Source organism: Cololabis saira, chromosome 8 (genome assembly GCF_033807715.1).
Source record: "Cololabis saira isolate AMF1-May2022 chromosome 8, fColSai1.1, whole genome shotgun sequence".
Classification (NCBI taxonomy): Eukaryota; Metazoa; Chordata; class Actinopteri; order Beloniformes; family Belonidae; genus Cololabis; species Cololabis saira.
Genome location: NC_084594.1, coordinates 5,793,493 through 5,819,915, shown reverse-complemented (window position 1 = coordinate 5,819,915; position 26,423 = coordinate 5,793,493). Strand labels below are relative to the sequence as shown.

The 26,423-nt window shown below is 42.9% G+C and overlaps 1 protein-coding gene across 2 annotated transcripts in view; it reads right to left on the bottom strand.

The window, feature by feature from the left end:
- Positions 1-25,270, bottom strand: part of pmepa1 (prostate transmembrane protein, androgen induced 1) — a 53,173-nt gene extending 27,903 nt beyond the window's left edge. For both annotated transcript variants that reach the window (XM_061726617.1, XM_061726618.1), the window contains exon 1: positions 24,745-25,270. In XM_061726617.1, coding sequence (XP_061582601.1) covers positions 24,745-24,841 — 97 coding nt within the window. In that variant the 5' untranslated portion in view covers positions 24,842-25,270. The remainder of the gene's footprint in view (positions 1-24,744) is intronic.
- Between the last annotated feature and the right edge of the window lie 1,153 nt (positions 25,271-26,423).

Below are 26,423 nucleotides of genomic sequence, written 5' to 3'. Positions count from 1 at the left end.
CATTTTTAGGGCTAGTGGTAGAAAGTAGGGGGTTTATTGGGATTGGCCCAAAAACTGATGTGTGACGTTCCTCCACCACTGGACCGATCACCACCTGGTTTCCACCTGCAGGACGGCTCTGTGCCCCACCGCACTTTTTCATACAGTACTGATACCCCTTTTCCACCAAACCCGTTCCAGGGCTGGTTCTGGTTCACAACTCGTTCAACTTGGGAACCAGCTGAGAACTGGTTTGTTTTTTCCATAGCTCGGGTGCTAAGGGGAGCCACGTCATTACGTCTCTGCAACCGTCAAAGACGTTGGTGCCACATTTGTTCTGGTTTTTCTGGCCCGGAGACAGTTCTTTGTCCGTGGGACCAGAAAGCCTGGTTCCAAACTCAGCACTGGCTAATTAAATGACTATAAAAGCATTAAAAGCGTCTATATAAGTCATATAATATGTTTAAAAGCGCTCTGAACTGCTTGTAGGTGTGAACTGTACGATATAAATAAACTAGCCCGGTCTTGAGACGCGGTACACTCTAAATAATAACACAGAGACGACCTTTATCCGTGTTTATACGCCGCATAGTTTCATAAATTAAACATCACTTGTGAATAATTTCAGACACAACTTCAGACACTTTAGCCACAACACGGCCACACATCAGCACCTGGAGAGACTATTCCTGCAAAATACAAGTCTCGAGGGCTCGGATGTTTGTACAGCACAGCAGTCTGACTGTGCTTTACACACACGTGCACGCACACACACACACACACACACACACACACACACACACACACACACACACGCTCTGCAAACAGACCTGAGTCTGCTGACATTGAAAACATCTGCGAGCTAAAGACCAAACACAGACGACAGCGAACGACACACCTGCCCGACTGGTCGTGTTCCTGGAAACAGACGAGCACGTGAAGAGTGAGAGTGTTTACACACACACACACACACACACACACACACACACACACACACACACACACACACACACACACACACACACACACACACACACACACACACACACTGACCTGCAGTCTTCTGTCTGAAACGTATGAAAATCAAACCTCATTATCAGCTGCTTGTCTGGCTCTGCGTGCATGTGTGTGTGTGTGTGTGTGTGTGTGTGTGTGTGTGTGTGTGTGTGTGTGTGTGTGTGTGTGTTCTAGCCAGAAGGATCTTCCCTGCCCCCTCCACCCACAAACTCACACGGTTCATTTGAATGTGAAAGAGGTCGTGAGGTCACTTGCGTGTGTTTTGTGCGTTGTGTTGTGTACGATGGCTCTGATCCAGAGAGTCATTAGACATTAATGACACTTTCGAGCGTGCACGAGGACACCTGTACCCACCCAGCCGGCATCAGCTCAGTTTCCCCGGCACACTGTCCCACCGTGAGACCCGTGAAGGATCTGCATCGCGTCTTTATGGCGCTTTTCCACTAGTACTTACTCAGCCCAACTCGCCTCGCCTCGGTTTTGCGCTTCTCCACCAGGGGTCTAACGTGTCGAGTAGATACTTTTCTATAACTACTCTGCCGAGGTTGTAAGTGGCTGAGTCGGACCTAGATCTGACATCATCACAATACAGGACACCGATTGGTCGGGGTGCTGGAGTCAGACGTCTGACCCTGCGTTCACACTGAAAGCGTCAAAAATCTCCCGACGCCAGCATCTCGCTGTTTGGAGCGTTCACACTGAAAGCGGCTTGTACGGTTGACACCTGCAGGGGGCGGGGCTAAAGCTGCACTTCTTCATAAATAACTCAAAAATCCCAGAGAAAAAAAAAACACCAGCAAGCTAACAAACAAACCAATAAAGCTCTCAGAGTTAACAAAACGAACCAGCAATGAACAACTCGCAGCCCTGCTGTTTTAACCTCTCCTCCTGATGAGCTGATGGGCTGCAGGTGTGGTTTAAGGCTGATTTATGGTTCCGCGTTACACCAACGCAGGCCATACGCCGTGGGTTACGCTACCTACGGCATACTCTACGGCGAAAGCTCTGCGTGGATTTAACGCAGAACCATAAATCAGGCTTCACAGCGCGACTCACTGTGCGCCCAGGCACTCCTCGCCGCGGGCAGCTCCTCGCCGACTCCGCGCTCATATATTTAATAAATTTATAAAGCCCATATATTTATAAAGCCTCACTTGGCCGAGCCCTAATGCTGAGGCCATGGTAGATTTAGGTTACATGTGGACACGCGGCACTGTTGACTTTTCCCTGCCGGCACTGCTCACTCGCTAAACAGTCCCCTCACAAACAGTGTCCAGCGGCGCGACGTTCCGCCGCGCTGCGCGGCGTTCCCAACCTTGTGTACGCTACTGTACATACTCACCGGTATTACGGTATATGAAAAATTCATATCATAAGAAAAATAAACACCGGTATTCGGTATGAACCGGTATACCGCCCAGCACTAACAAGCTGCACCTGCTGAACTTTGGGGGCATTTCTTGTGTGTTTGTCACATTTTGGTGGAGATCTGAATGTAAAAGGTGTGACATCAGAGATATGACAAATTTACACACAGACGGGGAATCGATGCTAAACTACGGTCTCAGTAATCCACTATTTTATTAAAGTTAGAGGCGGGTAGAGCGTTTTCTCTTCGTGAGAGCATTAAGACACTTTTACAAGTAGTGAAGAGGCAAGAATGTAGAATATGCAAGGACTGTGTGTGTGTGTGTGTGTGTGTGTGTGTGTGTGTGTGTGTGTGTGTGTGTGTGTGTGTGTGTGTGTGTGTGTGTGTGTGTGTGATAGAGGTGAATAACCCAAAAGAGCAGGGGTTTTGTGATTTTGATCAAAAACAACTTTCCTCTGAATGTGTTTTCATCTCCAGCGGTGAGAAGGAGATTTTACCTCCTCGTCTCACTTCCGCTGGTTGTTTGTTTGAGAAAGCTTCAAACTAACCGTAATTTTAGAGAAATTGTTCCCGTTGGAAACCTAAACCAGTTATACTTGAACCGTAAATCTCTTTAAGACGTTCATAGCCCCGTCAGACCCAAACTGAAGCAGAAAAGACGTTGTGCCTCATTTTTCATATTTTTCATCCATTGTTTTTGTAACTGCAGTTTGAGAGCGGCCACATGTTGTTACGCCGCTTGTACGATGACAATAAATACGCCGATTCAATAAGTCATTTAATCATAATTAATATTCCTTATTAATACCCGACCAAATGACACCGCCGACCTCCGTGCTGCTGCTACGGTTTAAGCTACGGTTCTGCTGGTGACGACTCTCGTGTCGGTTCAATCGCTTCAGCTGTCACTCTTCAAACATGAATCCATCCACAGCTTCTTTTTTTAAATTATTTTAAATGAAATACCTGTTTTGGATGCCGGCCTTCGGCTTTGTCTCGTTTAATTCAGGTGAACCTGCAGACCTGAACAATAGGCTAATCTCCAGGAAGTCTGCTCTTGTTAAGATATAAAAACAACTGAAAGAGTTTCCATCTACGGATAATAAACTTCAGTTCACCAGACTTTAAAGAAGAACCTCCTTGAATCTTGAAACACAGCAAACGGCAAAGCAGTGAGTGCCAAACGTTGAAAGCCACCAGCCTTCCAGAGGACTTGCAGTTGATATAAAGAAGAAACGAGGTATTCAGGAAACTCAGCGTAATCAAGGGTCTGTTGAGGTTTAGTCCTTATCAAAGTAATCTGAATCAAAACGTATCACGTTCAAGCTTTATGCTGATGATACGGCGATGTGCTGCAGAGCGTCTACGCCTAAACGGGCTCTCGGTCAGCTCCTCTCGATACGGTCCACCATGCGTAGTTAAAACCTACGGTGGCTGACAAGGGTCAAACGCACTGCAACGGCCTAATGCGTCTCAGTTAATGAAAACGGCGTCAAGTACAGAAACGATTCAAATTCACAAACTCAAAACGAGGTACAAAAAGAGGAACGTGGTGCAAATGAAAAAACGTGCTGCAAAAAACAAAGACAAATGCAGCATCATCAAACGCTGCAAATAGAGAAACGATCCAAAGCACAAAACGATATAAAACAAGAAACCATCTTCAAAAGAAAAACGCTTCATAACCGGTCACCAAACCTGCAGGGGGCGCTCTCGACGTAACAGCTCAATGGACAGACACACGGGATGTAGAGAGAGACTGAACAGCTGACTGTAACGTTAAAATATAATAAAGAAACGTCTCGTAATGTACAGTGTTGTACAGTGATATAAACATCGTATATAAATATAGTCAGATAAAAATCACATTACCGTTCCCGCTGTATGTTTAAACCATGGATGTAAACACTGTGTTTCTTGCGTGTGTGTGCGCGTTTAATGATACTGCATTTGTCTTGTCTGTTTTTTGCAGCACGTTTTTTCATTTAAACCACGTTCCTCTTTTTGTACCTCGTTTTGAGTTTGTGAATTTGAATCGTTTCTGTACTTGAAGCCGTTTTCCTTAACTGAGAAGCATTATCGCCGTTGCAGTGCGTTTGGCCCTTGTTGGCCACCGTAAAAACCTGCTCTGAATGTCCTCCGAACGAAACTCACTATGTTCAAATGCAAAATCAAATCAAATCGACAGAAATGTTATGGTTGAGAACAACTCAAACGTTAGTGGGGTTGTTTTATTTTTCCATCATTGTATTGTCAACTTTTTTTCACCAAATACGTCGTCCCCTCTGATTTGAATCAACTGCAAGAGCATCTGAATCTTGAGGAGACACTAAATTAACGCTGATCTGAAATGTACCTGAGAAGAATAAATATGGTTTTGAGCGTTAGAATTGACCGTGTTTATGAACATACTTACGTATTTATGGATTTTGGAGAAAACTGGTCAAACAGAAGTTTTAAATCTCGCAAACTTTTCCTTCCTAGAAAAACATTTTCTAAGGTGTTTTTGAGTGAAATCAAGAAGACGAAGGGGGATGAGAGGGACAGTGTGTGTGTGTGTGTGTGTGTGTGTGTGTGTGTGTGTGTGTGTGTGTGTGTGTGCGTGTGCGCGTGTGCGCGTGTGCGCGTGTGCGCGTGTGCGGGTGTGTGTGTGTGTGTGTGTGTGTGTGTGTGTGTGTGTGTGTGTGTGTGTGTGTGTGTGTGAACAAGAAATATGTTCCTTCCCAAAAACAGTGTTTAAGCTGCCAAACTAAAACCAGCTCAGCCGGTTCTTCAAACACAAACAAATCACCGTTTTAGTCCTAACCTTTTCCTGCACTAGTATTTTTATAATTAACAGTCACAAGGGATTTGACACGTTCAGATAGTATTTGTATCATAACTGTATCTAACTTATAGATAACATTAATAACATAATCAGCTTTTAAGCTGCATTTTGCTTCGATCGGTACGATTCTCTTCTGAATCAGGACTCAGTTTGGGTCAATTTTTAATAGCAGATCGAGTTTTAAATTGAACCAAAAACAAACAAAAAGAATAAAATCAGAAGTATTAAATCGTGCAAAGCCTCGATACTTGCAGCTCTTCTTCTGATTGGCTTTTTAGGGCTGGGGATCGATTCAAATGTCAAGAATCGATTCGATTCCGATTCTTAAGATTCAGAATCGATTATCGAGATTTGATTCGATTCCGATATTGATTTGGGTTAGTGTTATTAAAACTGTTTTTTGATCTGTTGCATGAATTAAATGACTGTAATTATGCAGAATATTACTACTAGTATTATATTGAGATTAAACAGCAAGTATTGCAGCTAATGATGTTGTAAGGACCAATCAGCTCCCAGAATGCTGATAGAACTGAAGAACAGAAACATCGTGGGGCAGAATTACCAAACAGATCCAGGGAGGAAACAGAGACGGATGAAATCGCTTTTATTTTTTCCCACATTCCGTTTTTATTTGTTCCATTTTCGGTCTATTTTGGTTTTTAATTTTTGAGCATTTGGTTTTTAGCATTTTTTGCAAAAGTAACCCCAAGACAGTATATAAAGTAATGAAATATAGACAATTTATGCAATTATAACCTAACACTTTAATGTTTTCATACCTTTAAACATATTTAAAGGCAAAAACATGGCACTAGCTATTCTTGTGTCCAACAAAACATTCCTTTTTTGGGGATAAACAAAAAAAGAACCAAAAGTTGTAATGTAATGATGAAAAAAAAAACATAAATAAATAAAATAAAAAAAATAAAAAAAAAACAAAGAAAAAATCCCCAAAAAATCGATTTTTAGACAAATGAATCGATTTTTAGACAAATGAATCGATTTTTAGGGAATTAATATGAGAATCGATTTAGAATTGGGAAATCGATTTTTTCAAAACAGGCCTAACATATATATGGCTTTTATCTATTTACAGCTCAGCCACACTGCCCATTGGGGTGCATGTAATACTAGGAATACGAACGTATTCAAATTCAAAACATAACCCGCCCCCTTGGGGATTCATCAGCAGATCCAGACCAGACCTCATCAGGAGCTGAATAATAAGAGGTGCAATCCTCCTAAAACCAGATTAGAAACTGAAACTGATCAAATGCAATCAAGTCTTGCAAGTGAAATGCGCCTTATTTGTTAATGATCACAATGTAAATCCTGTGTAAAGATTGTGTCACTATTCTGTCTTTATCATTCAGACGCGTCACCTGCGTCGGCGCGGCAAACCCTGAACACCTGGCGCTGGAGAGAGAGGAGAGAGGCTTTGGTCCTCTCTGGTCTGGAATCGGCCCAGATCTCACTACATCCTCCACATGAATCAACTCGCCTTCGCTTTTTGTGTCTGTGCCCGTGTTTTGTGTTGCGAGGCGGAGATAACCTGCAGTTCAGACAAAACAAATATCTGCCCAAACCCAAACACGGCGGAAACAAAAAGCCACTGGACGACATGTCGCAAGGAGCAGGAATGGCTGAGTGGGAGGTAGGCAGAGAAGCCCGGGGAAAAACTGGAAATATTCAACGGTCTGAATCTTTTCTGGCGTGTTTGCTGCGGATAACGTGCCAGAAACAAGACGTCGTGTGTTTGGAAGAACATTCAAGTAAATGTTTGTCAAGTAACATCTGGAAAACACTGAACCCTGAAGAGTGGACATCTTTTAGACTGTGACGAGCTAATGATTAAATTGGTGGATATTTTATGCAGCATCAATGTTGCTCACATTTACTATAATGTATAGATTGAATTCAAAATGATCTGGATAAACATTTGTGCCTCAAAAGCAAACAACTTGTGCATCGTCGTGTCTCTACGGAAGCTGAGTGATCCGGATCTTTCAGCCGAGGTGTGACGGGACGCGTTTTTAATAGTTTCCTTCCTGCCAGATACACATCGCTTTGTTCAGATAAAAGAGACAAAAGTGAGGAGAAGGTGTTCCAAAGTTTCCACGATGGAGGTGGGAGGTGGGAGGTGGACGGGGAGGGGCCACAAACACACACCTGCGTCTCACCAAGGTTCCCATGTTCCCACGTTTTCTCACGATGTTCTCCTGAACCGAAACGTTCAGGGCCGTCGCGGTCTGTTTGAGAAGGATCTGAAGGATCTGCCATTACCGCAGCGGCGTTCATTCAGCTGATTAAATAACTACATAGTTCTCACCATACTTGTGATTATTTAGTGATGGAGGTGGTTAGATCACAACCAGACTCAGGCTGCAACTAACGACTAGTCTGATGGTCCATTAGTCGTCAACTATTGAAACAATTTGTCGATTAATCAGGTTAGAATAGAATAGAATAGAATAGAATAGAATAGAATAGAATAGAATAGAATAGAATAGAAAGCCTTTATTATCATTATAATGGTATAATGAGGTTAGGCATCAGCTCCATAAAAGTGCAAACATGTAAAGACTATGTAAAAAACAAAATAAGAAACAGGAAACATAACTATATATACACTATGAAAATGAATGAATAAGAGAATATTGCACATCGTATTGCTCATGAATTTCATAATTATTAAATGGCTCTTATTTAGCTCTCGGCTTTTAAGTTTTGGCATGAAGTTGATTAAATGATTCGCTAATTAACAATAAAAGACAAGAAAGATGGCCACTTGATTCAAAAATGCATCTTTTAATGACCTTTGCTGCCAGTTGCTGTGGCGTTGCATCGACCATCGCCATATTGTTTACCTGGCGCTGAACGTTATTGCGCATGTGCAACTCTCAGCAAAGATAGAAAAAGAACGGAAGATGCTGCACTCTGTTGGAAAAACACACACCGCAACAATAACGACTGGACGCTATTGCGCATGTGCAACTCTCAGCAAAGATACGGTGCATCCAAAATGCCATACTAAACAGTATATACTAAAAAGTATACTTAAATTTGGCACACTTTTGAGTAAATATCAGTAATGTGCATTCATTCGGACGTACTATTAAGAGCGCACACTTCACGTCATTCTCCGGAATGAGTATGGATAGCGCATACTATTGAGTACGTACTAATGTTTCGGACCACTAAAAAACTTTGCATACTCATTTTGCATACTCCTTCGGGTGGAAGTATGGAATTTCGGACGCAGCCATTGAAAAAGAATGGAAAATGCATCACTCTGTTGGAAAACCACACGCCGCAACAATAACGACTGGACGCTATTGCGCATGTGTAACTCTCAGCAAAGATAGAAATGCGAGAAGATGCCTCACTCTCTTGGAAAAACACGCACAGCAACGATAACAGCTGAACGTTATTGCGCATGTGCAACTCTCAGCAAAGATAGAAAAACGTCAACTAATCATTGTGTCCCAATTTCAGACATAGCCATGGTGGAAAATTAGATATATAGTTTGTAAATGAACTTGACTTCTGAGTTTCTAGTGTCTAGAGTGGTAAAAAACCAACAATACAAAAAACATTTTCAACTCTCTGTCAGGGTTTGACACTTCCCGCCCAGTCAGTTTGTTTCTGTTTTGCCCCGTCTGTGTCCCATCTGCCCTGATTGTCTGCACCTGTGTCTCGTTATCCCCTGTGTATATCTGGTCTTGTCATTCCCTTGCTCCTTGTGGTTCCGTACTGTGCTTCCCTCCATGTTTCCTGTTCTTGCTCCAGGTTTTGATCTCTGTTTCTGTTTTTTTGATCCTGCCAAGCAGCGCTTTTGGTTTTTGGTTCTTGCCTTTTCTGGAATAAACCCTGTTTTTTGTTGAACTCCTGCCTCGCTCTCCTGCATCTGGGTCCTCACCACACCAGTCTGACAGAAGGCCTGACACACTCAGTCGCAACGTGTACTTGTTGCGTTGCTGCTTTTTATTGCTTCACTTCGAGCCGGTCGTTATGGAAACATATCGCTCTGTCTTCACTAATATCGACCGACGACAGCACACGTCGCTTCTGATGTGGCGTTTGGACCAGAATGAAAAGAAACCGAACAAAACTGAAAAATTATACCACATAAGCTGGAGCTCATCAAAGACCAACATATGTGAAAACTGCTTTAAGTTTTATTCCGGCGTGTTGCTGTTCTCTCCCCTTTCCTGTCCTCTCGACCCCCAACCTGAGTAAAAGGGAGTTTTTCTTTCCACAGTCGCCTGGTGCTTGCTCAGGACAGGGGGGCTGAATCGAACAAGGGTTTTCATGCAATCTGTCGGCTGAATTGAACTGAAATATTTGAATCTGATTATGGTTTTTGAGTCTTGCATCTACATTCCTGCTTCCTTATCTCCGATAATCCTCAGTGCACTCGCTGGCAGCGCTGACATATGGATAAGAAACGGAGCTGATAACCTGCACCGAAGCTTCAGGAGTCAAGGTGATAAAAAAGCGCAGCCGCCGCTGCTTTCAAGTCTTTCTCAGCAACTCAAATAAAAAGCAAACACAAACATTTAAGCTCTGTTTTGAAGTTTGGACAAAAAAATACCCAATGATGTCGGGGGAAAAAAAGCAAAAAGCTGCGATCTGTTGGTCACAGCGCAGTGGACGAGCGATGCACCTTCATCCTCAGCCCGACTGTCACGTAGTCATGTTCTGACGGGCTGGAGAGCTGTGAAGTACTCCAGCGTTTGTCCTAAAATGATTGAAACCAAATCTTTGATGTGTAACAGAATACAGTCTGTGCCTTTGTGCTTTTCTGGCCTGCTGCTCCGTCTAGACACACTGTAATCTAGTGTGTGTGTGTGTGTGTGTGTGTGTGTGTGTGTGTGTGTGTGTGTGTGTGTGTGTGTGTGTGTGTGTGTGTGTGTGTGTGTGTGTGTGTGTGTGTGTGTTTAGGGGGGGTTTGTGCTATTGTTACTGAAGTAGCTCGGTTCACGTCGGGATAAGCATTTATAATGGGACGGACTTGTGCATCGCGCCTGTGAGCGAGTTTACGTGAATATGTAATAATGTCAACAGAGTAGAGTGTGTGTGTGTGTGTGTGTGTGTGTGTGTGTGTGTGTGTGTGTGTGTGTGTGTGTGTGTGTGTGTGTGTGTGTGTAGGGAGGGGGGGGGGTCTGTGTGTGTTTGTAGATGCAAAAGATGTGGTCCCAGCTGTTTCCTATGAGCCAGAGGGCACAAGGAAACAGACACAGCCCTTTGCTACAAGCGTGTGTGTGTGTGTGTGTGTGTGTGTGTGTGCGTGTGCGTGTGCGTGTGCGTGCGCGTGCGCGTGCGTGCGTGCGTGCGTGCGTGCGTGCGTGCGTGCGTGTGTAGGGAGGGGGGGGGGTCTGCGTGCGTGCGTGCGTGCGTGCGTGCGTGCGTGCGTGCGTGCGTGCGTGCGTGTGTGTGTGGGTCAAGCCCACGGTCATGAGCGTCTGTGACTTGAGTGGGTGAGGGGAGTTGTGTCACAGTGTGTGTGTGTGTGTGTTCATTGTCTAGACTCCGTCTCACAGTCAGGACCAGCTGACTGGTTGATGATTTAGCTCCACCGGGTCCGTGTACGTCGCGGCCATCCGTTTTTTGTTTTTCAAATGACAAAATAATAATAGAGAAATAATCCAAAATAATCCGTTCCCCATCTTTTGTTTTGATAATAAAAAATGGAAAACGGATCGTAGTTTCACCTCCCAGATTACTGATTCTTCGCTGTTTTATCTCGGAAGACGATGCAACAAAAACATGATACCGATATTAACCTTTCTAAAGAGACGAGCGTTTGATGCCACACCACCTCAACTCGGTTTATCTATCACCCAAATGTCACTGACCAGGTTTTTCTTATTTCAATATTTCTATGTTTCTAGTGATAAAATACGCCGACATCCTTGCGTGACTCCACGTGCAGGATCATGTTTTTAAGGGAACGGTGCATGAAAACTCTCCTGGCTCAAATCAGCGCCGAACAAAGATCGCTGGGCACAGATTGGCCGATTCCGATCACCAGCAGATCAATCAATCAGTCATACGGACCAGCTTCATGAGTGATGCTGCAGGTGACTCCATGCAAAAGACGGCTGAGAGCCCAAAGAGGTTTTTCGCAAGACGCCTCCTAAAAGTCGTCAAACATCCTCAAATGACTGATCAGGAACGTTTATCTGAGGGATTGATGGATTTTAAAAGTCCTTGTTGATAAAATAAAACAAAATAAACATACAGGACTGTCTCAGAAAATTAGAATATTGTGATAAAGTTCTTTATTTTCTCTAATGCAAAAATGTCATACATTCTGGATTCATTACAAATCAACTGAAATATTGCAAGCCTTTTATTATTTTAATATTGCTGATTATGGTTTACAGTTTAAGATTAAGATTCCCAGAATATTCAAATTCTTTTAAGATAGGATATTTGAGTTTTCTTTAAGCTGTAAGCCATGATCAGCAATATTAAAATAATAAAAGGCTTGCAATATTTCAGTTGATTTGTAATGAATCCAGAATGTATTACATTTTTGTTTTTTTAGTTGCATTACAGAAAATAAAGAACTTTATCACAATATTCAAATTTTCTGAGACAGTCCTGTAGATATTTAATTTCTAAGAATATTTCTAGCCCAATAGGAATGATCAAGAGCACAATAAGTGTTGAAATAAAAGGGAATAAGCCCCGCCCTCCCACGCTCCCCCACCACCGAAACAAGGAGCGTTTTAGCTCTGCGACCCGACCCCTGACCTTTGACCTTTGCCCTCCCAGACACCCAGACTGTCTCAGTTCAGCCCCGACCGGCACGCAGATGCAGAGCGACGCTGGCCTCACATTTGCACCCGTGCGTCTGAATTCCTGATGAAATCTTTGTGCGTTTTCTGCGTTTACTGCGTTGTACTCAAGTAAAAGTACTGTTACTTCAGAATAATATGACTCAAGTAGAAGTAAAAAGTAGTCATCCAAATAATTACTTGAGTAAAAGTAAAAAACTACTTGGTGAAGAAACTTTGCTAAACTGTTAAATTTTTTTAACACAACCATTCAAACAGACAAAAGTACAAAATAATCATCTTCAGGTAAATTAAATCAATAAAATAAATTAAAATTAATAAAAAATAAAAAAATAGCTTAAATTAAAATAATCTTAAAGTAAATTCAAGTACTTTAATAAATAATAAAATAAATAAAATAATAACAGAATAAAAAAATAAATTAAGCACAAGTAGCACAAAATGTCAAGCCTTCGTGCTTTTCTTTTTTAACCAGAACCAGAACAAGCCCATGAACTCATAGAAACTCTGTGTGTGTTTGAGTCTGTGTAAATGTGACAAAACATGCAAAAACAAACATTTAGATTACAGTTTCTTCTTCACAAATCTACTCAAGTAAAAGTAAAAAGTATAGTGATTCAAAACTACTCCTAAAAGTACAACATTTCCCAAAACTTACTCAAGTAAGTTACTAACACCACTTCATAGATGGTTCAGGACATCGTGTGAAAATGATTCCTAAATAGCAGCTCAGCTGAATGCAAACATTAATTTCACCAACTTCTGTTGGTTTCTTTTCCCTTTAACAAGCCTGACTTCAAGTCTAGATGACAACGGCTTCTGGTTGAAGTAATTCACGAGAAACTTCCGACTATTTTTCAACCATATTCCAGTGACACTTTCACTTGTATCTCCAACGGGCTCTAAACCAACGAGTGCACCGACGCTGATGTCCAATTAAAGCCCATAAACAAGTCTCTTTTAGCCAGATTACGGCTGACAGCGTCGGCGTTTGGTGAAGAGGTCGTTTCTGAATCCGACGCCGGTTGACGACTAATTCAAGCACTTTTTCACACCTTTTAATCGCATGATCTGCCCCACGACGGGAGGACGGGGGGGGGGGGGGGTGCACAGACAGATCTTGACTCCTCAGACTAATTAACCAGAACTAGACACGCTAATTTCCTCCGCACACAGATGTTGTCGCGAGGTTTCTGCGTTCCAGACGGTTCCTACGTGATTCATGGGAATGGAGGCAGGATGTGTTGACTTAAACAACATCAGCATTGCAACCATTTACACCAGGAGACAGTCATAAAGGACCCTCTTTTTTTCTCCTTCTTTCACAGACAAATTAACGGGAAACAAGAGACAATCTCTTCCAGATTGCCACATGTAGTCAGACGGTGGTTGCCCGTATTTATAGCAGCCTCTCTCTCTGTGTTTGGATCCATTGACGCAGCGACTCAGACGTATAGGGCTGGCTCCGACTGCAGACTAATTAATGGGTCCAGCAGACTGAAGAGGGCCTCAGCTGAGAGCTGTCTCGTATGCAGATCATATGCAGAGAAAAAACACACACAAGCGCACACACACCGCCCCCAAAGTGTCAATGAACTTGACCCCCGAACGCACAGGCTGCATGTATCTACATACATGCATGATGAGGCTCTTCTGTGGGTGTTTCTGGTGTCTAGACCACCAAACAATGAACAGCTGAGAGGATGAATGAAAGAACGGAAAGAGACGTAGACAAAATAAGAGAGAGAGAGAGAGGACGGCCGCTGAAGTGAATGAAAGGAAGCCGGGGAGGCGAAGCTGCAGCTGAGGACTTGGCATCCGCTAATTATCACAGTGTTTAATCTCTCAACCGGTTTGTCTGACGTGTCTTCGCTCGGTCCTCAAACAAAGACATGGATTTATTGATAATCACATCCAGGGAAATATGACAACTTGAGGGACATTTGGGATCCTTGCAGGCGGAGAGGAAGTGGATCAGAGAGGAAAGGAAAGACTTCAGGAAGGAAGGAAGGAAGTGAGAGAGGAATGACAGGAGGAAGAGGAGAAGTCGTCTGACCTAATTTGATCTGGATAATAATAATCTTTAGATCTGAGGTCCTAGAAACTGTGTTATTTAAATTAAAACCAGCCATTTCAATCAATCAATCAATCAAACTTTATTTATAAAGCACTTTTCATACATAATATGCAGCACAAAGTGCTTTACATGTTTAAAAATTTTACACTTTAAAAAGTTTAAATATTTGAGTTGACCCAACAGTCACTGTTAAGACCACATTCAACTTCCTCCGCACGGCCCAGGGGCCTCATCTATAAAGCTTGCTTGTGCACAAAAAGGGCCTGAAAGATGTGCAAGCCACCTTCTACGCAAAGGTTGGGATCTAAAAAGAAAAAACTAACCGAAAAATCTGCGTATCCCTACGGCAACCCCGACCCTCCCGTAGGAACTAAGACATGGGGAACTGGCGACGCAGGCTGTGAGGTCGTGAAATGAAGCCATATTCATGTTATACTCTTAATAATGTCATCACATATCACAATATATATCAGACTTACTGTATAATAAAATAGCGCTGATCGTGTCCCTCTGTGTTTGAACCTCAGCGTTTGAACCCCCGCTTTAGGACAGAACAAATGAGGGGCTCCGTAGATCGTTTAGGGGCTCTACGGAGCCCCTAAAGGGGCTCAGATTTTTTTTCATAGATCTAATGAGTTTTACGCGCGTGTGAAACCTTTACGTGCGGGTGTAAGCCTAAATTATGGTTCCGCGTTAAAACGACGCAGAGCCTACGCCGTAGGGTACGCGGCAACGCGCAACTACGCAGTAGGCTCTGCGTTGGTGTAACGCGGAACCATAAATCAGCCTTGAGTGTCTTGATGATTTGCAATTCCAGGCTGAGCCTACCGCTAGTTTTTAAACTGTAAAAAGTGGGGGGGACAAATACATGATTTTGAAAAGACGGGGGGACGTGTGTCCCCCTGTTGCCTCGAGGAACTCACGGCATTTAGCGCAGCAACGCCGTGCTGCCACTCACTCGCTTTATTTTATACTATTTATATACTTTTTCTACTTTTACTGTGACCACCAAATAATGTGGTTTTCCTGCCTCCACCTCATCCACAACATCTCCATCTCAGATCTCAGTGAAAGTCAGTGTCACGGTGGCTCGACACGTCTCATTCATTCTGACGCCAAACAGGCTGCAGGAAGCTGCTGCGCATGCTCAGCAGGCTTATTCATATGCAAATACTACTTTGCATTGCCCATTTAAGGTAAAAAGTGGGCGTGTAGAGGGCGGGATATGAGGCGGATTCAGCTGCACAACCTTCCAGCTGGACTGTGATTTATAAAGAGAACATTGCGTTCAGATGTGCGCACATGGTTTTATAGATCCGGATTTTTTTTTGCGTCCGCCATTTTCAGCTTTTGGGTGTACGTGCACTTTTAGTATGAATCCTACACACTCCATTTTAAATGAGGTCCCTGGTCTGTACACCTGACTGATCAATTAATCAATCAATCAATCATGGGCTGCATAACCATCTATAGCAGCTTTTCTGGATTTAGTTTAGATTAGATTAGATAGTCCTTTTTATTCATCCCTCAGTGAAGAAATTCACGTTGAGCAGCAGCAGCACACACAACACACATTCATACACATACATGGAAAAAGGATAAAAAGAAGTTAAAATATATAGTTAAAAAACATATATACAGAAGATTAATTGCATTGAGCTCCACAATGCTGCACTTTTGTCAGCACACGATCTGCATAGTTTCTCTTCAGGAATTGTTCTCCATGAAAAGCATAGCTGCCGTTAAAATAACGCCCTTTATTTTACCTTCAACGTCAAACATTTACTGACACGGCTGCAGTGAAACACTTCTGCAAACAAAGGAAAAGCAGCTGAGCAAAGTTTTGGCGGATAATTTCTACTGAAACAAATTAGTCTGAGTCTGTTTATCGTCCTCGGGGATTACAGCGATTGTGTTTCTGGGACGATGCCAGCTGTCAATCACCCAAAAAGGAGACAGACAACAACACAAAAAAAAAGATCCAGATCTGTTTTCTCTGATGGAAGGACGACGTGCACGACCTTATTTTGGGTTTTAAAACTTAAGAGTTATAGATCTTCCCTCAGCTGACTATCAAAACGTCACACAGGCATGCAGAGAACAAATTAACAAAAGAAGAAAAGCACATGTGAGCGCTTGCTAACGCACTTACACAGAGCATGAGACAGCCAGACAGCCAGGTTTACATAATAAGTCTCGGAGGCCGGCCAGAACACACTCACTCATTTCATTTCCATGATTCACTGAGCGGGAGCCAAGAAGAGATGGAACGAGACAGAAAAAGCAGGAAAAGGAGAGAAAAATGTACCAATGAGAAGTGAGGACGGAGACGACAGAGACGAACCCTGCCCAACGCTGTTTCCCAGGGCCCAGAAACATCAACCCAGAGAAAAAACACTCTGCTTTTACACTTTTAAACCAGTTTAAACCAGGAGAATAAACGAGACGGAACATTAAACAGAAAAAGAAAAATGGATTCACGGTCCGCGTCTTCTCTCGCCGCGACACATTCGTGACTTTTGTCTCAGCGAGAAGTTGCATCTGCGCAACTTTGAGAGTTACATTAAAGCGCGGCGAGCGTTGCAAGCGTGTTGCATCAACATCTTAGTTTTGTAAAGCAAACACACTGGCAGAAGCAGAATTAAACATCAGGCCTCTCGCAGCAGGAGCAACGCCGTCTCCAAGTTCAGACTCAGATAAAGACCAGCGCTCAAGAATGGATGATACATGGTAACACCTGGTGATTTAGAGGCAAATAAAGCCTTTCAAACATATATCTGTCTGTGCTTTTGCTTGATGCCATTTAAATCTGCATATCAGACGATATCAGAGCACAGAATAGTGCGTGCCCCCGAGAAAATACACAAGAGACACATGGACTGTGGGTTTATCTAAAGCCGAGGACACACCAACCCGACGTCGCCCGCTGTCGGCCGACTGCTGTGTCGCCTCGCGTCGCCTGTGTCGGGCTCAATAAAGAAGCACTAGACACACCGCAAAGACGACACCCAACGGCCGACTAGCACGTACATTCTGCGCAGCCTGCGTTTCAATTTGCTGCAATGTTTTCGGAGAAGAGCCGCCGGTCCGGGGGAGCAGCAGCAGCTCAGATCGCCGGGTCAACCTGCCGTCGTCCCGGGGAGAAACCTGCTGCTCTGTGGAGAATTACCGCTGGCTGAAATAAATCATTTAGGAAGATAAATGTTGGTTTAATAGATGAAATCTAACAGTTGTAGCTACGAGATTTCTGCCTGCCGGCTCCGGAGCTGATTTATGGTTCTGCGTTAAATCGACGCAGAGCCTACGGCGTAGGGTACGGCGCGCGTCGCCGCGTAACCTACGCCGTAGGCTCTTCGTTGGTGTAACGCGGAACCATAAATCAGCCTTTATTCTGGTGAGGTTTGAAAAAGGCTTCGCAACAAGGGAAAGCGAGTGATTATGTACATTCACTGAAGTGAATATTATGAAAGTAAAATATATATTTCTTGCTAGAAATAGAGTTTTCTTCTCCCTGCATCGGTTTCAACCCCGATGTTCGGATGTTGGCGCTCGATTCCTGCCTTTTATCCATCAAAGCCGAGGCCGAGATCCTAAATCTATAACTCAGTAAAGTGAGATCAGTGAAGGATGGATTCTGACGTCTACGCAACAACTCCTTCCCCCTAAAACTCAATAATAACCAAAATAAAAGACTTTTAGCCTCCAGATGAACTCGCTCAGACGGCGGATCTGGATAGCGTTAGCATTGGCTGGGGAGACATGCGGACGTGTGGACGTGAAGACATGTAGTAACACATGCAGCAGGAGCCGGGATACGTGGAGGAAATGACTCCTCGGAGCTGATAGCAGCGCTGACTTCACGTGCACCCACAGCCCGGCACACATGGCTAACCTGTGAGTAATGCTGACGTCATGTGCTTTGACTGGCGGCGTCTGCAGCCCAGCAGATGTGTGTTCTTTTGCATATGGGCCTGTGTGTGTGTGTGTGTGTGTGTGTGTGTGTGTGTGTGTGTGTGTGTGTGTGTGTGTGTGTGTGTGTGTGTGTGTGTGTGTGTGTGTGTGTGTGTGAGATCTTCTATACGGCAGGTAAATGAAACCCTACAATTACACTCTGAGCCCCAGATGGAGACGGGGGGGGTACAGACAGATAAATGATAGTCTGGTGACTCAGACCGGTGGAGGTGAACGGGACAGGATGCAACCTCAGTTTGAGCTGCATTAGCATCAAATCCAGTAACCGGTGTATCACTAATTGAATTGTAACCCAGCGGACACGCTGATGTCTCCCAAACCTCCCTGCGTCTCAGCGAGGAAGCTGCAAACTTTCTAATTTACCACCGATTAGTACACTGCATTTATCACAAGAGATTCTCACTTTCAAGGGAAGTAAGTGTGAAGCAGAGGCTGGTGAAGCTTTAACGTGGAACAAATTTGATAAAAAAAGACTCTAATGGGACTTTTCCATTAATACATGCTCGGCTCAACTAAACTAAACATGGCCCGGTTTCTTTTACACTACATTCCAGGACCCGGAGCAGAAGTAGGCGAGTTGGAGTGAAGAAGGCCCGGTTCTACGAGGGTGCATAAGCATCAGCATTGCACCCTCAGTTCATGTGTTTGCATGCTCAGTTGAAAAGACGAAAAGAAAACTGACAAATGCGCCCACGTTAAGCCTGATTTATGGTTCCGCGTTAAATCGACGGCGTAGGATACGTGGCGACGCTGTAAGTTCGCGTCCCCGCGTATCCTACGCCGTAGCTCTGCGTTGGTGCAACGCGGAACCATAAATCAGCCAGTGTCCGTCACTCATCCGCGTCCAGCACGCAGTTTCCTGCACCAGCAAGACGCTGCTCTCTGCTGCTCCGTTAACACAAAGTAACGATGGTTGCTAGATTGTCTGATGGGTGAGGTAGCCCAGACTAAATGTAGCATTTTCTTTGTTCTGCAGCAATATTGCTGAAAAAATGCACTTGAAAGACACTTTAAATATTATTGTTTGACTGGTATCATTCCACTTGAAATGACTGTCATGTTTAGTGATGGTTTTGAGCTGTATAGATAAAATTAGTTTGGATTTCTATGTTTTATTTTCAGGGTGAGAAACAACTGTTGAGAAACAACTGTTGCTAGATTGTCTGATGGGTGAGGTAGCCCAGACTAAATGTAGCATTTTCTTTGTTCTGCAGCAATATTGCTGCAATAAAGCATTTGAAATACACTTTAAATATTCTTGTTTTGCTAGTATCATTCCGCTTGAAATGATGGGAAAATGCATAATTTAGTGTTGAATAACGTGCCAGGCATGTGCACCCCCTCTGATCTGAGATGCAGCGTAGTCATCATGTTCTAGAACCGGCCCTGGAGTGAAGCTGCTGTGACGTATTTGATAAGACAACAACACTAAAGATGTAGAACCTGGAGGAGATGATAGAAATGTGCTGCTGGGTCTGTGGCTTGTGTTCCATATCAAGTTAAAAAATGAGAGTGAAAGAAGCTTCAAGCGGCGATGCTTTTTAATGTTTTTTTAGTTCCTGCGCTGCTGAAAAGTCCGTTGGTAGCTGAGCAGCTATGAAGTGACAGAGCTCCTGGTAGATCTCAGAGTTGGATCAGGAAACAGTCTTTTGGTGCCGTTGCTGGTCGAATAAAATGAACAAGAAGTCGCTGTCAGAGTCCACATCCTGGCTCAGACGTCTGACTCCAACCCCCCGACCAATCGGTGGCCTGTATTGTGATGACATCACAGCCATTTAGAACCTCTTCAGAGTAAAAACAGAAAAGTATCTACTCGGCACGTTAGAGCCTGGTGGGAAAGAACCAAACCGAGCCGGGCTGACGAGGTACTAGTGGAAAAGTGCCATTATTTCTCTGTAAACTCTTTGCGTGTTTTTGTTTTCGTTGAGTCTTAGAACTGAACTTTCTGAAGCAATTGTTGCTTTAATATCTGCAACAACAACATGTCACATCATCAGAAGTCTGTTCTCAGATGAGAGCGTTCTTCCAGATGTGTTTCTTCAGCTCCTCTGAGGAATAAACTTTAGGGATCCCCCCCAACCCCTCCTCCTCCTTTTCTCTATCATGTTGACATCCTCCCTTTGATCCCCATATTTCACGTGTATAATGTGGATTATCTAGTGTTTTACTTTTATTCCCCTCTGTCTTTCATCTCCCCCGTCACCCTCCGCTGCGCGCTGCCCCGCTACATCTGCACCGGCTTAAAATTAATCTTGTTTTTGTAATAAAGAGCAATGCGTCGTTAGTTTCAGTCTGTCAACTCCTGCATGAGGTTGGGCTTTTACACACAACACCTCCCCGGCTTCTTGTTTCTGGGTCCTCGTCTCTCTTTTCTCTCTTCTCTCTCTCCCTCTCTCTCTCAGCCTACAGCCCTTCATTCTTTCCAAAGTTACAGCACATCCCTCCCTCTCCCTGCTCCGTCTGCACTCCTTCTTTGGTTTATCTGTTTTCCTCCTTCAATCCTCCAGACTAAACATCACGTCTGTGTTCAGACGGAGGAATTGTGTGAGTGTGTGTGCATGCATGTCCGTGTGTGTGTGTGTGTGTGTGTGTGTGTGTGTGTGTGTGTGTGTGTGTGTGTGTGCATGCATGTCCGTGTGTGTGTGTGTGTGTGTGTGTGTGTGTGTGCATGCATGTCCGTGTGTGTGTGTGTGTGTGTGTGTGTGTGTGTGTGTGTGTGCGAGTGTGTGTGTGTGCATGCATGTCTGTGTGTGTGTGTGTGTGTGTGTGTGTGTGCGTGCATGCCTGTCCGTGTGTGTGTGTGTGTGTGTGTGTGTGTGTGTGTGTGTGTGTGTGTGTGTGTGTGTGTGTGTGTGTGTGTGCATGCATGTCCGTGTGTGTGTGTGTGTGTGTGTGTGTGTGCATGCATGTCCGTGTGTGTGTGTGTGTGTGTGTGTGTGTGTGTGCATGCATGCATGCATGTCCGTGTGTGTGTGTGTTTCTATCTGCATTCTTATCTCATCCTACTGTTACAAGTCCAGGCAACGATCTGCACCACTATTGACAAGACGAGTGAAACATTTACACTAGGAATGGGTGATATTTTACCGTTCACGATAAACCGTCCAAAAAATTCCCCACGGTAAGAATTTATCATCTCACGGTAAAAACGATAAATTGAGGAAATGAGAAAGGAAGAAAGAAAGAGAGAAAGAAAAATTCCCGTTGACACTTTTTGTATTGGTATTTTTTTTATCGTTATCGGGATAAATGCCAGAAATTATCGTGATACATGTTTTCGTCCATACCACCCATCCCTACTACACACTTTCATGCCTTTTTTCTGTGTTTATTTGTTGTGGTCCTGGTTCTTGAAGGAAAACATCACATCCACTTTTCATGTAGAAAATGCAGAATGACTCACAGTCGGAGCCGCTTCGACGGCTTGGACGAGCATGAAACAAAATATCTCCTCTCTGCCGGTGTGAGCTCTGCAGGCGCGGATCTTTAAATTCTTTTCTACCAGCAGCAGGGGAGAGTTTGAGATGACGGCGTTCACAATGAAAGCAGAATCAAAAACACAATCCTACAGCCCGGAGCTGGAGGGGTGAGTGAGCAGCGTTTGGAGACGGATGAATTAGAAAAAAAAAGGAGAGAAATGTCTGCATTTGCATACACTTGATAGAGTTTAAATGGAGATAAATCCCAGTCCTCCAGATGGCAGCTACCCACTCCCCCCCTGAATAAAGCCTGACAGAACCTGGACTCGGTCAAAGTCTCATCACGGCTACTCTTTCTTAAACAGAGACGAGAGACGGTTCAGAAACGCAGCTTCCTATCCGACATCGCTCACATTCCAACATACTTAAAGAGTTATTGAGAAAATGTTGCCCAACGATGATGAAACCAGCGGCCCAGCGGGGTTAAATCTTTAACTACAACATCAACACCGTTTCTGCTCATCTTATCATATTCTCTCTCTGTTTTTCATTATTTTGAGACTGATTATAAAAAATAAACAGCCCGATTGCTGCTGAAAATAATTCTCTTTTCGCTTCAATTTCTTTACAACATCTGTGGTTCTGCGTGAAATCAACGCACAACATACATGTTTGGGAAGGAAGGAAGGAAGGAAGGAAGGAAGGAAGGAAGGAAGGAAGGAAGGAAGGAAGGAAGGAAGGAAGGAAGGAAGGAAGGAAGGAAGGAAGGAAGGAAGGAAGGAAGGAAGGAAGGAAATAAGGGAGGAAGGAAAGAAGGAAAGAAGGAAGGAAGGAATAAAAGAAGGAAGGAAGGAATAAAAGAAGGAAAGAAGGAAGGAAGGAATATATATATATATATATATATATATATACATATACATATATACATGTAGTCATGTGACATGTGATATAACGCAACATAAAAATGTGCTTAGTTTTAAAATGAAACTAAAAGATTATTATTCAACACAAAACTTTAAGGATTAATATTTAACTGGGTACTCATATTGTTGGGTCATGGCATCTTTGCAATGTAACAAAAGTATTCATGATGATTCAATGCAGGAGCTTGTGTTGTATATTTTGTTATTTATATGTTTTGTATGTGTGAATTTTTGTGTTTCTGTATACGTATATTTGTGAATGAGTATTTTTTCTGTTTGGTGTGTATTGTGTGTACACTGTATTGTCACTCAAGAGAATATGAAAACCCCAGGAAGAATAGCTGCTGCTTTGCAAAAGCTAATGGGGATCTTCCCAGACGGAGGTAATGCTGGGGGGCCCCCGGGGGGCCAGCACAGCCCCGGGGGCCCTGAGGGGCCTAACGCTGCGGCCCTGCAGGGCCGGGGCTGACAGGGGGCCGCATGTCCAACCTGACGGCTCTGAACTAGTCTGGAGGCCCAAACGGCTGAAACTCCCCGGGTTCTGATCCACTAGGAGGTAAAAGCCCCGTCAGGTTCACACGTAGGTCTACTCCGTCTCTGCATCGACCTGCGGCTGCAGTCGAGTCGCTTGACGGGTTAGAAAGGTCATAAATTCTGACTTCATGACTTCAGAATGTACGACTTCGTGTACGAGTCCTGAATTACCAGCCTCGTCACTCATCACAGCAACCACACATGAGCGCTAAAACATATTTAAACATACTTAACCATAATAACGTGGGAGTTTCGTAAATACTTCCGTGGTTTCCTGATGAACTTATCAAGTCAGAAAGCAAAAATCTCTGTTTTTACAAAGTGAGAATAATAAATTCCCTGCTAGACCGCAGATACGTCTCTATTATTAATAAAATCAAACTATTACCCAGTTCAATTTCAGCTTTTCTTTTCAGCTAACGTGCAAAAAAGGAACACTTTCCACCGCCGTTGTTTACATTTGTAAAGGAAAAAACTTACAGTTAAGAAGCTTTTAAATAAAAGTGACAGTTACATGGAGTTAAAATGTGTTATTTAGACCAATATTGCTGAATATTCAACCTTAAATCACAGGAACATGTGGGAAGTTTGACTCATATTGCCAAAACCTGCTTCTCCTCAAAGATGATTCATTTTTTTAAAGCATATAAATCTTGTAATCTAATAGAATAGAATAGAATAGAATAGAATAGAATAGAATAGAATAGAATAGAATAGAATAGAATGGAATAACAACAATGAAATTTACATTGTAGAAATGCAACACTGATAAAAGCTAAAATCAGACTTGTAAATCCAACCTTTACTGAGTTTCTCTGCTGTATAGCATGAATTTAAATGTTTATAGGATCCAGATCGCGCGTGAAAAGGAGGAAAAGTGAGTGCAGCACTAGAATGTGAGCTGTGGGTAATAAAAGAAAAGTATTACTCTGCAGAGAAAACAGCCAGTCCATTATTCAGAGACGCATCGCTGACTGACACATGTGCAATGATTTCTCCAGAACTGAAAATGTGTCTGAGTCAACGCTGCTGATGACCTCAGCTGCACACACACACACACACACACACACACACACACACACACACACACACACACACACACAGAGCTTTCATCTATAAATGACACCACAACATCATAACTGGATCCACAGTCGCCCCCAAAAACAGCACAAAAACATAAACACCTGCAAACACAGGGATTTCCCGGATACCACACACACACACACGCACACACACACACACACACACACACACACACACACACACACACACACACACACACACACACACACACACACACACACACACCAGACAGACGGACATCTGGCTTCAGTCGAAACGGCGATAAAACTTCCAGCTCTTGCACTTTTATTCCTCTTATTTCTGATTTCTTTCTTTAAAAACCACAATTTTTTCATCTTTCGGGCAGGATTCTCGAAATCCTACCAGTTTGAAGCTGCTTTGCATCAAATTTGAACCGTTAAAAAACCGCAGACACAAAAAAAAGGCAATTTCCTTTTTCTCTCTCTCTCTGTTCGAGCGAAGTGCGGCTGCTTGAAATTCAAGTTCAAAATCAGACGTCGCTCCAATGTGAAAATGACACCTTAACCAGCCGCTTTTATCATTCATTTCCACTTCAGATATAACTATTATTATAAAAATTACCGGTTTTCATGCTCTCTGTTATTGTATCTCGAGTAAAAACTCTGTTCCTATGCGCGTAAAAGCCGACCGCGACGGTCGGCTTTTACGCGCATAGGAACAGAGTTTTTACTCTGAAAACGACAGGAAAAGTGCTCAAATGAGGGAGTTACTCACTGATTTCCATGCTCTGGTGGGAGGTGAGGCGCTTGCAGTTACAAGTACAGGAGACATTGGCGGCGGAGGCGTTTAAAACACCCATCAAGTTGAACATTTAAAGCCTCCTGAAGTCAGACATGAATGCGCCGCGGGTGGGAAGGCTTTTACGCGCAGGGGTCTGGAGGAGAGAGGAGACCGAGACGAACCCAAACTCCCCCAGAAATCCGTCCTTTTTCCTCTGCTTTTTCTCCAGCCTCCTCTCCTTCCTCTCCTTCCTCTCCGGTCCGCCCGTCCTCCCCTGTCTGGGTTTCTCTCCTCCTCCTCTCTCTCTCAATTCTCCTCCTCTTCCTCAGAGCGCTGTGTCTATCTATCTTTATAACTGTTGGAACAGTGTTTGGTTTTTTTCCCACCTCGACGTTGGAAATCTAATCTAATCTGAGTGTTTTATAAAATCTTCCTCGGATAGTTTCATTTATAGTCCGGTTCTGGTGGAAAACACGCTTGAACACATCCGTGTTTTCCGCCGAGTGACCGGCGACTAAAGTGACGAGGGACGTCTGTCTGGTCCTGGCTGTTCCTCTCTCCTCCTCCTCCTCCTCCTCCTCCTCCTCCTCCTCCTCCTCTTTCTCTCTCTCCGTCTCTCTCTCTGTCTGTCTCTAGGGATTTCTCCAATTCTCTCCCTCTCTCTCTCTTTCTGTGTCTGTCTCCCATTTCCAGTTTCCACTTGTGTGTGTGCGCCAGAGCTCACAGACTCTCCAACTGTTGGCCAGAGCTCACAGACGGAGAGGAAACGGCAGATAAAGGAAAACCAAAGATTTATTTGCTCGAATCCCCAGAGAAACAAGACCCTGCGAGACCACATGTGATCCCTCTATTATTAATGTTATGTACTACAGCGTTCATTTATCAATAAAAGACACACACATATATATATATATATATATATATATATATATATATATATATATATATATATATATATATATATATATATATATATATATATATTTTTTTTTTTTTTTTGTTTGTATATATATATATATATATATATATATATATATATATATATATATATATATATATATATATATATATATATATATATATATATATATATATATACAGGACTGTCTCAGAAAATTTGAATATTGTGATTTTCTGTAATCTGACCATGGTTTAAGAAAACTCAAATATCCTATCTCAAAAAATTAGAATATTAGAATATTCTGGGAATCTTAATCTTAAACTGTAAGCCATAATCAGCAATATTAAAATAATAAAAGGCTTGCAATATTTCAGTTGATTTGTAATGAATCCAGAATGTATGAAATTTTTGTTTTTTTAATTGCATTACAGAAAATAAAGAACTTTATCACAATATTCAAATTTTCTGAGACAGTCCTGTATATATATATATATATATATATATATATATATATATATATATATATATATATATATATATATATATATATATAAAATAAATAGTCATAATGATAAGATCTGAGTGCATTGGTTTGTGTTGTTTTATTGTCTGGTTTGTTTTAAGTGGGGTTTTCCCACCGTTTATGTCTGTTTGTTTTGTTAGGTTTTTGGTTTTGTTTCAGTTTTGTTTTGAGGATATACAGGACTGTCTCAGAAAATTAGAATATTGTGATAAAGTCCTTTATTTTCTGTAATGCAAAAATGTCATACAT